The sequence below is a fragment of the Salvia hispanica genome, chromosome 4, assembly GCF_029641045.1.
Source record: "Salvia hispanica isolate PSC_SH4W2 chromosome 4, Shi_PSC_v1, whole genome shotgun sequence".
Taxonomy (NCBI): Eukaryota; Viridiplantae; Streptophyta; class Magnoliopsida; order Lamiales; family Lamiaceae; genus Salvia; species Salvia hispanica.
The window spans coordinates 17025118-17040365 of NC_142695.1; the positions used below are offsets into that span (position 1 = coordinate 17025118).

Here is a 15248-nt window from a genome sequence, read left to right on the forward strand (position 1 = left end):
TCTCGATGGTTTGAATACGAGCCTGCATAGATCTTTGCGTACGTCGTGGCCAAGCCGGGTCTTTATCTTTGATGAATGCATCTTCCACACGCTTCCATAATAGATTTGATGATTCATAAGTCCCTATAATTGGGTCTTGTAAAATTTGCATATAAACTTGACATAAAAGGATGTCTTCGTCATTTGCATAGTTTTTTTGACGAGAAGACATTTTGTGTGAAAATGTTGGAGTTGAGGTATTTGTGAATCTATGATGTTGTGAGCTCTTGTATTTATAGATATAGGAAATGATTTGTGAGCTTTTAAATCGACGACTAAGATTAATTTGTACTCCCTCCGTCCCAAGGTATTAGACCAACTTTCCTTTTTGGGATGTCCCAACATATTAGACTCATTTCCTTTTTTAGCAAAAAAACATTTATCTTATTTTATTCTCCACCTACTTTTTTCTCTCTTATCTCCCCTACTTTTTCCCTCTCTCATACTTTACTCTCTCCACTTTAACTATTTAAATATCACTTCCTTAAATCATGTGCCCAAAAGAAGTGAGTCTAATACTCCGGGACGGAGGGAGTACCTTTTTTTATGAATGAGTGAGATCAAAAGCACATGGATTGTGCTTTTGTGTTTTATACTTTTAATAGATGACCAAGATTGGTTTGTATTTTTGAAATGAATGGTCGAGATCAAAAGCACATGGATTGCACTTTTTGTTAGTTGAATATTTAATTTTTACTCATATTTTGTAAACCTCAGCGCAGTACACCACGATTTACTTTAGTCATAGAAATCAACTTTTGAATTAACTGTCTTAAACTTCGATGAAAATATCTTTACGATTAAAATTTGAAGAAAATCGTCATACGATTAATGGAAAATAGTAGTATTCCATTTAGCCAACACTGCATTCTAAAACATAACAAGGAACCAACTATTTTTCTACTCAGATTGCACTCATCATTTTAAGCCCACTATTTGACGCTATTAAAGATTAAAAAGGCCTGAGAGTATAAGCATATTTCAAAATAAATTTTATGTTAACCTGATTAAAGACTTAGGATTAATGTGAACTCTTACTAACATTTTTTGAATTTTCCAACTTCCCGCCTACTAAATTCTTACAGGTGTCACAGACACTTTTTAATATTGATAAATTTTTAAAAAAACTTCCTTTTCCCAATCGATAGTTACTACTCCACAAATCTACGATACAAGTTGCAAGTACTGTATTTTATCTATAAAGATCATCATCGATAAGACATTGAAAAAAAAGCACGTCACACCTTACTTATGGAGTAATTTATAAATATACTATACCACTACAAATGACACGTTAAAAAAACGACTGTGAAAGATGTACCAGTTGTGATTACTTTATAAAAAATCTTAGAATCCACAGATTGGAGCAAATACGAAGTTGTGTTTTTCAATCAAATTTGTTTAAATATACTTTTAAAAAATTAAAAAAAGAGAGATTAGAGTACTAAATTTGGCAGGATTAATATATGATCACGTGCTTAAGTCACATGGTCACACCGAAACTGCAACAACTAATCTGCAAGTCAGACTCACACCATCATAGTCAAACAAACATCACATGATCCAACATGCATATGATTCCAACAAGATCTTGCACACACACACACATATATATGACTGAATGGACTGGATGAGCTCAACCACACTATAAATCTCACTACAAAAGCCAAACTCCATCGTTATTGTATCCACGCGAACAAACACTGCAACACAATGAAGTCCAACCTGAGTGTGGTGGCATCGTTGCTTCTTGCACTGGTGTTGATTTTGCATGCCAACGTGCAAGGAGCTCGAGCCAGGAGAACCCTTCTGGAGAGAGAGAGTGCATCTACCTCGGCTACAAAGTCTTTAAAGGGATTGGATGTAAAACAGAAGATTCCATACAAGAACGAGAAGTCGAGCTTCAGAAGAATACCTCCTAGCAGATCAAATCCCACACAAAATAAGTAACTTCTAACTTCCAAAAGAGTAAAAGCATTTTCCTTTCCACACCGAGTTTCACTCAGATGTGTTGTGTTGTTATGCCAGGTCTAATCATCCATAGGATGAGTGTCCAAAGGATCGGGTAGAGAAGATAGAACCTGTCTTTGACAGTTAGGATTCGCCGTTTCTTCTAGGAGAGGACCACTTTGTTGCAACTTCGGATTGCAACCAGTTTTGCTGTAACTGCAATATGTTTTTCTGAAGTAATTCTTAGCTTAGACATGTGAATACAAGAGCTTTTCATCCAGTTGATTCCGTTTCTTCAATGTGACAAAAAATATGCTACAAAATGCAATAAATAAATAAATACCTGTAGAGAGTAGATTGAGTTAATCACTGATCCCAGCCTTGAGCTTCTTGTTCGAAGTTTCTGACAATCCATCTTTTTTACGTCGTTTCTTCTCATTCTTAGCACTGTCTCCATCTTTTGATGTTTTATGCTTTTTGCTTTTTGAGAATTCATCGTTATTGTCTTGGGAGAAACCTCGAACTTTTGATTTCTTATCCCCTGATTTTTTCACTTTAGTTGACCCCTGATGAGCCAGAAAGGGAGTGCCTGATTTAGAAATAGAACCGGAAGAAAGGCCATCATCTATCTCTTTCCTTATGCCCTTGAACTTTTCCGCCTGAGTGTTTTTATAAGAATCCGAAAGAAAGTTGCCGCCTCGAGAAGATTTGGCATCCTTTTGTCCGAATGCTTCGTAGAATTCGTTGAAGACGGATTCTTTGGAAGTTAGCCTAGATCTCCATTGCTCTGGTCGTCTTGCAAATCTATTAACAAAGCAACTTAATAAGGTTCATTATACCAACAAAGTAACTTGTTTGTCAAATTCAAAAAATGTAGTCATATATATAAAACGAGACAAGCTGTCATGGTATTTCACATCCAGTGAATCGAGGAAGCAGGAAAAAATGTTAGGAAGATAAGAGCACGAACGATGAAGACGAAATATACCAAGACGGAGCATGCAATCTAGAAAAGTACTTAACATATATATTTACCCCTCAATGTCAAGTTTCTTCAAGAGATACGGGCCCTGTCTACTCTTAGACAGCTCTGCTTTGAAAGATAATAGTTCCGACACAATTGTTTCCTTCATAGACAAGTTGCAGGCATGGAAGCATTTCTCGATGGTAAATGCGCCTGATGGAAGCACAGCGAGCTCTCCAAAATGTCCTCGAAGCCTTCAATTACAAGCAGAAAAAAATATGATTAATGTCACACATAAAATAAAAACGTCTAACCACCGTGAGGATCGTGCATTGAATTAAAACAGCACAAACAGGCTAGGGTTAGGGTAAGGAAACAAATAATCCAGCTTCTCATAATCTCATCATACTTGCCAACTATCTTGTACTTTTGCTTAGCAGAAATGCTTGAAACAAGAAAAGCCTCGATAACACGGGCCCCAGCAGGATCTTTTGACACTTCGAGAACATGTTTATCCTCTAAAGATGTGATACTGTTGATATATGATTTTACGAATTCCTGTAATACAGAAGCAACCAATTGTATTGCCTTTTAAAATCATAGGAAAACATATAAAAAGTCAAAGAACTAATACAAGGTGCGAATAACCATATACACAAAAATTTACATTTGGGGCGTTTAAGATGACAACAAAAAATCAAGCAAGCCAATTTTAGGGCCAACAAATATAGAAAACTTAGCTCTTTAGTCATTAATCTATCTTAATGCTACTTATTAGTCATGTTATAAGTTTTATCTCATCAGGAAAATATTGATTTAGCTGGTTAGGCTTCTTTAAACAGTCAAAGATGGCTGTTAATTCAAAGCAGAAAATATTATTAGAGATAAGCCACTTACACTGGGGTATCTGAAAATCGACTGCAGCATCAAAGAGCCCAAAACATGCATTTTAAAACCACTTGGCCAACCCCAGTTGTCTTTATCTACAGAATAGATGTAATTTTCAAGAAATAATAGCCGCGGAACAATGCACACAGAAGACTCGGCACTCAAACAAACAGCATCAGCAAGGGCTTGACAACACTGTCAGAATCAATAACAGAACCAAAATTAATGAACAATGAGAGTAGCAAAGAGCTGTGTTCAATGAAATGAACAATTATGCACATACATATATAAAAGAATACCTCATGCTGATTGCCCTGAAGTCTTTGACTGGAAGCAACAAGAGCTGCCACAACTCCAGCCCTTCCCAACTCAAGAAGATCTCTAAATTTCGGCCCCAGTTCCTCAAATATCAACTTTATCTGGACCCATAAGCATTCATTTAGATTACAATACTAATAAAACTGAAAGTTAAGGAATAGGACTATGATAAAAATTAAAAAATAAAAAACATAAAAAAAATTGCATGCTTTGTGAAGTCACATCAATGAAATGCTAAATGTAGAGATGGTTTCCATATAAAGACTTTACGTTGACATTGTCAATAATTTTTCCGATTTTAGAGTATTTTTATTCCTACATTATGTATCTTAAAGAATTCTGTGTGGCATTGTTTATAGATAATAGACAATAAGATGCCACAGTAACAAATTTTACAATGATTAGACATGCACATTAATTAGATTAGAGTGATATAGTAACTACGCTGGTTGATTTAGAACTTCACAGAATCTAAACTTGTTAGGAAGCTTCAATAGCCAATCAACTTACATGTTCTTGCCCTCTTGCATGAGATATCAATGCTTGTATGACAAAGTTTCCACAGAAATGCGATGACAGTCTAAATAAAGAATTCTTGAAGATTTTTGTGAATATGCCATTGTAAATTGTATCAGGTGCCACTGCCAAGATGACCTGTAAATATGGGTGATAAAAAAATTTGGAGGAGAGGTCATTAGTACAGAGCAAAATGACATGTCCCACAAGTAAATTGTGTTAAAGTTCTTACCTCCATCAAATGACTATGCATTTTCTTCCACTAAACGTCGAACTTTTTTAGCTGTCTTAACTTCAATGAAGCTTTCTTCTGATACAGCATCAATAGGGCAGCCAAGGAGAATGGGAATCAAACGGAACAGTTCCTCCTCTTGCCCAGCTAATAATTTCAAAGCAGTCTGCCATTTGAAGATTTGTATTTCATCAGATTTAAGCGAGTTGATCTGGAAACTATTGAACAAAAATAACATAAAAGCAGTGGATGCCATGGTGGTGCATATGAAACAAAGTGATTGCACAAAAAAGGTCAAATCATTAACGTGTCAACACCGTTCCTCTGCAATAAAACAGAACCTTAGCAAAAAACACATGCCTGCAGAACCAAACTACTATATTGATTAGCTTGTAGGGTTGCCATGTCTGCCCTTGAAGGATCGACCATCTCTGATATGAGAAATTTTAGTTGATTCGGGAATGGCTGGTTCTGTGGTGCGTTATGACTGTCCGCATGAGATGATCGCAGATTCAAACGTTCTGCCAGCACGGCAGACGGGTTTGTGCTATGAAATTCCAACGAGTCCATGGGAACTCCTTTACAGAGACAAAGAAGTCTCCGAAGGACATGAGATCCGTAACAATTGCACATTATATCAACGGGATTTGCCACAATTGCCTGGTAAGAAGAAATATAAATGAGAAACCATTTAAATACTTTGATACTAATGTTGCAAATGCTATCAGCTAGCTCTATATTTCACCAGGAAATGCATCTCTAATTGTATGCAAGACGATTATTACTTCGTATTAACAGTAACCGCCTCCCAAGAGTAAAGGAATTAAATTTTAAGCATAGGGCATTTCCTCCGAACTCATGTCAGTAGCAATACCTCGCACAATACGGATAGTGTCTCTTCAATGATAGGGTGGCTCTCGGTATCCTCAAGGTGCCTGGCCAAAGACTTGAGAGCCGTTTCAGCTACATGGGAACCGGACCTATCCATACAAATCTGGGAAAATTCACCGGCTGAGCTGCGCAGAAAAGAACAAAGGCAGTCCAACGTGCAGCCTTCAAGAAGAGTTTGCATAGTGTGGCTAATAATATAATCAGTTGCAAGCTCCACTTCTTTGCCTCTGGCTTCTTCCAATGCAGTACCGCATATAACAGATCGCTCCTCCATGTCCACCTCTGTACCTTCTATAACATTTGTAATCTCCGAGAAGTACTTAGCTGTCTCTGGATCAACCTGCTTTCTACAATAAAATCATTCACAATAATGCATCTAAATGAGGCACGCACACAATGAAAATAGCACACATGAATAAATCCCCAAACAAGAAAAGCAACCTAACAAACGACGCCTGAGACTCAGCGTGAGGCGCTGCGCCTCCCTTGTCCCGTGACCGAGCTCTTCCCGTTGCACCGCCAGATTCATCCATGTTTGAATCATTGCGATGAAATCCACTATCTTTCTTGCTTCCTTTCCTGCCCATTTTCCTGCGCGTAAACGAAGTTTTACCTTGGTCGGTAATCAAGCCGTTCTGAGATGAATTATGTGAGTTATGGTTTCTCAATGCCAATGCTCTAAAACCAACAGACACCATACCACTCACTTCAACACACAGAGCCCTAAACCGTTCATAAAAACTGTGATTAGCTACACTAAATTCTTCAGTAGAGTACTATTTGTCCAAACAAAAATGGCAACTTAAGATACCAATTCCATTCATGCAACAGAGATAATCCAATAGGACATCACAAAAAAACGCCGAAATTCAGTCGAGCTAGCTACTAAATCAAGCAAATAAACAAATTCAAGCTCATAAACAAACGGGAACGAGGCACTAAAATTGATGTTAGCTTACAGCTGAGAAACACAATAACTATATAAACCAAACACCTAAAATAATCGGAAAAAATAAATATACTGCTTCAATTGTCAAAAATCGTTAACCTGGCCAGAAAAGCTGAAAACCGGAATTTGCTGCGCGCTCAAAAATAAAATCTGTTTAAGAGTTTGCATAGAAGCAAAAGCGGCGGGCTTCCACCCTTATATTGTGGGCCCATAAATGGGCTTCCTACATTGGCCGATAACCGAAAGGGATCACCTCATACAAAGCATACGACATTTTATAATACACTACTAAATATTTGACAAGTGGATCCCATTTTATGGTAAAAAAGTTATTTCTAAAAATTTTCCTTGACTTTCTCATTATTACAGTAAATCAAAATAGTTTTGTTATTTCATGCAATTTTGCTTATTATATGTAATCATATTACGTAACTGTTGTTAAAAATATTTAATAAGTCAAATTTTATTTACTTCAAAATATTTATATAAAAAGATTAAATTTTTATGTATTCTAAAAAATTTTAAAAAAATTATTTTTAATTTCTTTTTCTAATTTTATTGAGATTGTTTAATTTTTAATATCTGTAAAAGATGTCGATCTTATATAAAAATGTACTTAACTAAAATTTGACCAAATTTCATATTTTATATAGCTATTATCAATAAACAAAATAATATACAAAATATAGTACTCCATAAAAATAATTGCAAAATTTTAATTTAATTAAAAAAAAGTTTGACATAATTAGTTGATTCTATTATAATGAGACCGGGTTTTAAAAAAATATAGTCAACTAATTATGCCAACTTTTTTAACTTAATAAAATTTTATAATTATTTTTATAGAATATATATAATAAAAAAGAATTGTATTTATATTGAGATAATAGCTACATAAAACATAAAATTTGGTCAAAGCTTTAGTTTATCTTATATAAGAGAGACGTTGATTTTATATAAATCTTTTTTAAAAGTAAAATTTAACCTATGATATTTTTAACAAGAGTTAACAAAATTATTTTAATTAAATATGGTATATAAGAAAGTGAAGGAAATAATTTGTAGAATAACTTTTTTAATCATAAAATAAGATCCATTTGTCAACTATTTAATGGTGTATTATAAAATGTAGTATGCAAATGTATGAGGTGATCCCTTCCGGCCAATAACGCGGTGCGAGTTAATATTTGGAGCTATTGTTTTTTTACGATTCCTTTTTTTCTAATGGAACGACATAAAATAGTTTAGATTCTGACAAAAAATATAAGTAGAATAAAAGTTAATTAAATTATGAAGGCTATAATTGTCTGCTGAATAAAAATCTAACTAAATTAATATAAAAATATAAAATCTCTTAAAAAATGTATTAGTATAAGGATCTACTGAAATAAAAAATTTGTATAAAAGAACATAATAAAATAAAATTGAGCAGTACAAAGACCTAATTAACCAAAATTTTTTAGAATGAGCTAATGAAATAATATATTAATACAAGGACATTTAATTGTGTTTTGCCATAAATTTTTTTAATAACTTAATTAACATGAATTATGTTTTTTGTTTATCACTAGATAATGTGTATCCCAATCTTAATAAAGTTGATAAAATATTATTGTGTCTATGGTCATTTAAGTCACACAGCTTCATGTAAATATTAAATCACGAAGTTTCATTTTTTTCAACTGACTCTTTCATGCATAAAATGTCATCTATTAATGTTATTCAAATCGTCGTGTTCATTAAAATAAGTATTTTTCTTTTAAATTAATGTATTTTCTAATTTCTCCTTTTATTTTATTGAAATATTTTCATTTTCAACATAAAAAAATTTGATTTATGCATAGATATAATAATTGAAAAAAATTTAAACTTTATAATTTAATATTCCAAGGACAAACCATAATTTTATCAGTGATTTAGATGGCTATTATCTTAAATTCCTAATACTATTATCGGTGGCAAATGGCAATTGACCAAATACTACTCCTAATTAGATATGTTCTCCCAAAAATGGCGGAATGGATCTCCTACTCCACATTTCAAAAATGGTGGTTGATTAAATTTGTTTTTTTAAAGTGAAAAGTTGAGGAATGGATTACACAGGAAACAGTGTTGGCGGAGGCAGTGGCGACAATCGTAGAGCAAGAGCTCGCATTCCACCGCAACTTCTGCATTTATTTCTTTCTCTGCTGCATTTACTCATCCTCTTCAGCTAAGCAACAATTACTCTTCAATTTACCATCCTCACTGTAGCAACGGCGCAATGACAACGATCGCACATGAGATTTTTCAGCTAAATTATGTTATTTTATTATGTTCCGATCGTCTATTTAATTTATTATATTGTGCATCTCAGTATTTTATGTTTGTATATATGCGTGCATTTGGGGATTGTAGCAATTTTTTATTTTGTTATCTCCTCGGATTTTCGGGTAGGATTTCTGAATTTTAGAAACGGTGACGAAACACTGCTGCTGAGGATATTTCCATTCCTTTTCCTTTTTTCACAATTTCTCCCCATCTAGCTTGAGTTCACATTTGGATTTTGAGAGAGAAATTGAAAGCCATTTACTCCTGTAATAATGAGGAATTTGGGCTTCTTGTTCATGCTGTTGTTGATTGGAGCAGCTGCTTCTTTGTACCTTAGTTTTCCCAGCAAAGAAAAAACTATCATTGATCCAGGTAAACCTTTTTTGGGTGAATGCAGAATCTAGTATCTATGAAGAATGAGGTAAAAATACTGCATACTACAAAGATTCATGAATTCAATTCCATTTAACAATTTTGTCATGTAAGCTAAACCTACTGTTTTCGTCATTTTGAGCTTTTAAAGATTGAACAAATCAATGTGTATGAACATGTTTGTTAAGCAGAGCAATTTGAGTAATTAGTTTGGTCCATGTCTCTATCATATTAGTATATTGTTCATGTAATTGGCCTCTTTGATATAAGGTTCGAACTATGAACAGATCAATTTGTCTTTGTTGGTTTAGCCGCTTCAAGAGTTTCTAAAATGTTTGGTTTTGATATCTTATTCATAAGGCCATCTTGGATCATGGGAGAAGCTATAATTTTGAGTGAAAAATGGAAATATAAATTTCTTGAAAAACTTGTTATGTCATTGCATATTACTACCTTGCAAATTTCAGCATAAGAAAACCTTTAACTGTATTTTGGATTCTATACAAACATCAAGAACGCTTAACTTTGGCAAACCACTCGACTTAGCAGATGCAGTTGCATGATACTGAATACAGATCAATTTTGAATGTTCCCTCCCTATCTAAACCCCTTCCTAAGCTCATATGTGGCTTCTGCAGTTCCTATGTCAATACTTGTTATATCCCAATCTTAAAATTTCATTCTGAGGTGATTGCTAACTTCATTTTGAATATACATTTTTAACTATACTATTTGGGATGCCTCGTTGTATTTTGAAAAGATAATCACAAGATTGAACTTAACCCAGATATCAACTCTCTTTTTGGGATGCTTAGATCTGTCAATCACTTAGATGCATAAGCTGATTTCATAAAGAGAGAAATGCACTTTTCATTTTTCGCACTCTTATGCAGCATATTTATGTAATTAATTTGAGTGGTGAATTCTAGAATTTGTTTCCTTCACACTGCTCCCACTGGGTTTAGGTATTGTTTCAATAGGCAGCATGAATGTCATGGCTTTGACGACGAAAAGAAGGAAGGTCAAGGTACAATTGCTTAAGCCAAGATCATTCAAATTATTTAATATACTGGTATAAACCAATAAAAGTAGATTCAGAATATGTTAATATCATTTCTGGTTATGATCAGCAGCAAGGCATAGATCATCCTAGCAAAGTGGCAGACGTTGAGGGCAGTGCTCATTTGGAAGACTACCACCCTATTGATCCAACTCCAAGCTCAACAGCTTCTATAAGACACGGTCCTATCCAGCACGGCACTCCTCTGATGCCCTACATCCCGGAGCCTTCTCCTCCTCCCAGTGAAACGAAGGACGGTGAGTTTCCTTAAGTGACTATGTCCTCTATAGATGAAGGATAATTAGGCATGCTATAAGTTTGGTATTACACTTTGATGCGGATGCTTATCATCTCGTAGGAATCCTTGTACAGGGCACATCTGTTTCACACTAATATGTGTAACAGTGACCATCTTTTAGATCCTCTGTACTGAACAATGTTTCACCCATCTTGACATGAATATATTATATAGTAGTACTACATTAAGTGATAATGGTTCCCTATTTATCACCGTGGTCCTGAGCCTTTTAGTCTTAGAGAGGAAACGTCTTACCTAAATTCGTGATCATAAATCTAAGACGATGCATGCATCATATTATTAGCTAAGTCCTAGCAATGAATTGTGCCAGAGAAAATGAAAAAGGTGAGATGATATGTTAAGAAAGTGCATACAGTATAAGACAAGACCATCCCAACTTTTGCGGCAAATGGATGTATAGTGGGAAGTGGGAACAATTCTTTCAAGCTTAGCCACCCAAAATAGTGCATTGTTAAACACGACTCACTCATTTCTCAGCAGTCAAATTGAAGTGGTGGACTTGCTATATAGGTGAGGTGACACAATTAGATTTCATAATTAGGTATACAAATGATAAGCTTGGAATAGAAAAGCATATGTTCATTGTAAAGTTTTTTAACGCTGTATTATGCCGAAAATCATAAGTCACACCTATATGCAGCCTGCAGGGGTGGGCGAAAAAACAAAATTTGATGAGATTTCTAAGGCTAAATTTACAAAATTTTGAATTTGAGGTTTTAAAAAAAAATATTCTTATTGGCTAATTGACCTGATGAATTTGAGGTTTTAAATGTATGGAATAGTTTGTATATTATCTCATTTATAAAGGGTAATCACTAATGAACTCTCTCATGTAATACTTTATGCATACAAACTTCTTAAAATTATATACGAAATGTGAAGTGGCGAATTAGCTATGTTAATTTTGAGGTTGTTCTACCCGTATTTTTTTCCTAAACCATCATTTTTTTTAGTAATTGATGGGATATAATACAACTATACAAGATCCAATAATAGTCTAAATCACAAAATATGACAAGAAAATAGTATAGAAGAGATCAGCATATATCTTTGGTGATTTTTTCCAAAAAGAAGTAACTGCTTATTGCTTCTTTGTTGGTGTGATTTATCTAGTATGTGTCGAATAAATGCCATGTTCTCATCTATATTGAAAATACCATCTTTGTTAAATCAGGAGACGCAAGTAAAACAATATATGATTTATTCTGAGAATGAATTGAGCTAAGATTATTTGAGATTAATTGTCTTTTAATCTAAGAATTCTTAATATGTGATGTTTGTAAAAAGTTGATTATGATTATATATAAATATGATAATAATATTAATCACAATAATATATACTCCCTCAGTATAAACAAGAACTAACTTGTAATGTTCCTAAAATCACTTTTGGGTTATCTTATTTTATTTATAATATCTGAAATTTCAAGTGACTCAATAAGTGGATCTTATTTTATTTATAATATCTAAAATTCCAAGTGATTTAATAAGTGGCATCCTTTTAATTTATACCTTTTGAGACATTATTAAAGTATCATAGAGATTATGGAGTAGTATTTAGTACTAGTACTATATTAGAGATTTACACAATCTATGTAGTACTACGGAATATAATTTGGATAGCTTCTCAAAATCTTCTTGTCCATCATTATCTAATCCACAATTTTTATATAAGAACATAATTTTAAAAAACTACTCCAGTAGTAACATTTGTTGACAAATATCTATTTCATACTTTTTCTTACTATTAAACAAAAATTGGAATCTTTTTAGTTTATGAAGTGAAAAAAAAAGTGCAGATGCGGAGAAACGCAACAATATAAGCGGGTCCCTCTTCCTTTTTAATCCCCACAAGAACAAATAAATGAACCAATGAAACCCATTCTCCTCATTATTTATAAGAATGAAATTATACCCATCTGATGACGTGGATCCCACTCCTAGTGGACGCCCTCATTTCTGTGGGCCCTGATGACGTGGATCCCAAACCTCTTCCTCCTCTCATTTCACACCCCAGTAATTACACTTAATTACAACAATACCACTAAAATTTTATCTACACTTGCACTAGATTGCAATATTTTATTTGTCCCAAAAAATGTCATATTATGGACAGATTAAAAAAAAATTGAGGCAAAATTATGTTCTGAATTAATTGGTCGTTAAAACAAATAGTAGTAATAAACATATTAGGACATTGTTTATTTAAAATTTTACTACTAGTATTTTAAATTTTTTCAAAATTCATGTGAAATTATCAGTCAAGCAAATATAACTCATGAGAGGAAAAGAGATATGTTTTCTTGTAAAATTTCATGTGTATGTTTTGACATCTCAAATAGTTGATGTTAATTTAAGGCCATATTCCATTAGAAACTCTAACGAGCAAAATAGACCGACTTTTTTTCAATTTTCAGGTCGTAACTCTTTGTTATCATTCATTATGCAGATGGAAAATGTTATCCCTTCACACGCCTTTCATTATATTAAAGCATAAAATGGGATGTAAGGATGTAACTGAGCTTTTGTCTTATGTAATCAACAGATATTTATATATCTGTTTTCATTAAAACAATATAGGTAAATATTACATTTGATTTATACATTTATTTTAATAATATACATTGACATAATTTTCTTAAAAATCATTATATAATTATGTAGTATGTGTTGTTTTTAATTATGAACAAAATATATATTTATTTGTTGGGGAGTGTTATATTGCTAACTCAATACTTAATTGCTAACTACAACTAAATAATAGCCATTAGATATTCAAACTAAAGGCCTAGATCATCAACTCTGAAATGTCAATACGATCAACAAAAAACGTCAATAAGGCCATATTATTAATTCCAAAAAATATCAATAGGGGTATTAATGTCAATTAACTAAAAATTAGTTATAACTAACTTTTAAAAGAAATCCCAAAACTTTAAATTCATATAACACATATCAAATTAAAGATAATTTTATAAGAATTCCAACGATATCCTACATGCATATCTTCCGACGTCAAAATTTGAAAAAAAAATCAAATTTTTTTAATTTTTTCATACAACAGAAATGTCAACATACTATATAAAATAGGAGTATGTAAATATAATACATGTAGAATGTCAATATAAGCAATGTGTTAATATAATCAAAGCATTGTGTTGACATTCTCAAAGCATTGTGTTGATATTTTCGGAACACTATATTGACATTTTCATCCAAAATCCTAATTTGGAGTTTTTTTTATATCTTTTTCGATTTAATTAATAAAAACAAAAATTACACATGGCAAATTGTAGACCACACATTTTCAAAAATCTTATGACCTTAAATTAGTTATAATTAACAATTAAATAATGAGTTAGCAATTAATTACTCCCTTTTATTTACTACTATTATTTTATATGTAAGGAAACACTTATTGCGTTCAAACATAAAAACACCCGCTTTTGCAGGGGAAGTTTGAGAATGCAACATTAATACTTTAATATCCAATAAGATAATTAAGATGAAGAGATTGAGTTACCACACCTTAATTTGAAGAACAATAGAAAAACCATGGTAAGTTTCTTTCTTTCATTGTCCACATTACATACGTTATTTTTAGAAAATCACCCACTTCTGATTTGGATTGAACCCTATATATTGGTAGGTATAAATGAGTCTTTTGAAAGAAAATACAATCTTGTAAAATTGGATTCCATATATTAGATGAGAAATAATTATGCAATCTTAATTATAGTATAAACTCACCAGGGATAAAGATAATCCCCCCGGCCCGGGTACAGCCGGATGATCACCCTGGTAATTTATTAAAATTATTTTATTCATATTGTATTTTGTATTTTTTTTCAATTTTGACATACAAACCTTTAACTTTGATTCGTCCAACCTTGTAGCCTTGTAATAATAATTAGAGAACAAAAGTAAGTTGTTACAATCCCACATATACTACAATAAAAGAATTGTCACCCCCCTAAAAAATGGTAAAAGTAGATATCATATGAAGAATATAGTATATAGTACTCTCATATACTTGGGGGCTAGAATAGAATACTGGCCACAAAATCCAAAGCAAATACTCTGCCACAGAAGACATCACTCCCTTCAATATCTCCATACATATTCCAATGTTGTCTTTTAAATTAACTACAAATCTTACACTGATATTTGGTCGTCTTAGGTTGGAAGAGTAGTCTGTCACACCATTTATCAAATTTTTTAAATTAATTACTTAAGCAAATAATTAATCTAGAAACAATAACTAAAATATGGGTATTTCATTCAACAAACACATAGTGATTCTTTAACTACGGGATTCGGTTTCACTTTCACATGTTGTAAGTACGTTTTTTACTTTATTTTTCTATAGAGAAAAGTTGAAGATTCGGCTACTCTCGTTACATTCAATGACAACAAAACAATTATACATGTATCACAACA

General features: G+C 32.8%; 1 protein-coding gene and 1 pseudogene across 5 annotated transcripts; one reads left to right on the forward strand and one right to left on the reverse strand.

Annotated features, from left to right (window-relative positions):
- Nucleotides 1-1353: 1353 nt before the first annotated feature.
- Nucleotides 1354-6970, reverse strand: LOC125192487 (pumilio homolog 23-like; annotated as a pseudogene). The gene is made up of 11 exons (XR_016137699.1): nucleotides 6847-6970; nucleotides 6240-6521; nucleotides 5782-6145; nucleotides 5268-5567; nucleotides 4908-5073; nucleotides 4670-4813; nucleotides 4141-4260; nucleotides 3851-4036; nucleotides 3363-3511; nucleotides 3025-3207; nucleotides 1354-2793 (listed from the first exon to the last, which is right to left on the reverse strand). The product of XR_016137699.1 is annotated as a pumilio homolog 23-like (transcript).
- A 1784-nt stretch (nucleotides 6971-8754) lies between these two features.
- LOC125197465 (uncharacterized) lies at nucleotides 8755-10975 on the forward strand. Of its 4 annotated transcripts, none has more exons than XM_048096204.2 (3): nucleotides 8755-9429; nucleotides 10395-10456; nucleotides 10560-10975. In XM_048096204.2, the coding sequence occupies exons 1-3, from the start codon at nucleotides 9330-9332 to the stop codon at nucleotides 10758-10760; spliced, it is 363 nt and encodes a 120-aa protein (XP_047952161.1). In that variant the 5' UTR covers nucleotides 8755-9329; the 3' UTR covers nucleotides 10761-10975. The 4 variants fall into 4 exon arrangements, with proteins under 4 accessions (XP_047952161.1, XP_047952162.1, XP_047952163.1 ...); XM_048096205.2 differs by having other exon boundaries at nucleotides 10563-10975; XM_048096206.2 differs by having other exon boundaries at nucleotides 10410-10456.
- Nucleotides 10976-15248: the final 4273 nt, after the last annotated feature.

Coding starts and splice junctions, on each gene's coding strand:
- LOC125197465 (XM_048096204.2), top strand. CDS start 9,330: ATGAGGAATTTGGGCTTCTTGTTCATGCTGTTGTTGATTGGAGCAGCT. Junction 9,430..10,394: donor AAAAACTATCATTGATCCAG/GTAAACCTTTTT, acceptor CACTGGGTTTAG/GTATTGTTTCAATAGGCAGC. Junction 10,457..10,559: donor CGAAAAGAAGGAAGGTCAAG/GTACAATTGCTT, acceptor GGTTATGATCAG/CAGCAAGGCATAGATCATCC.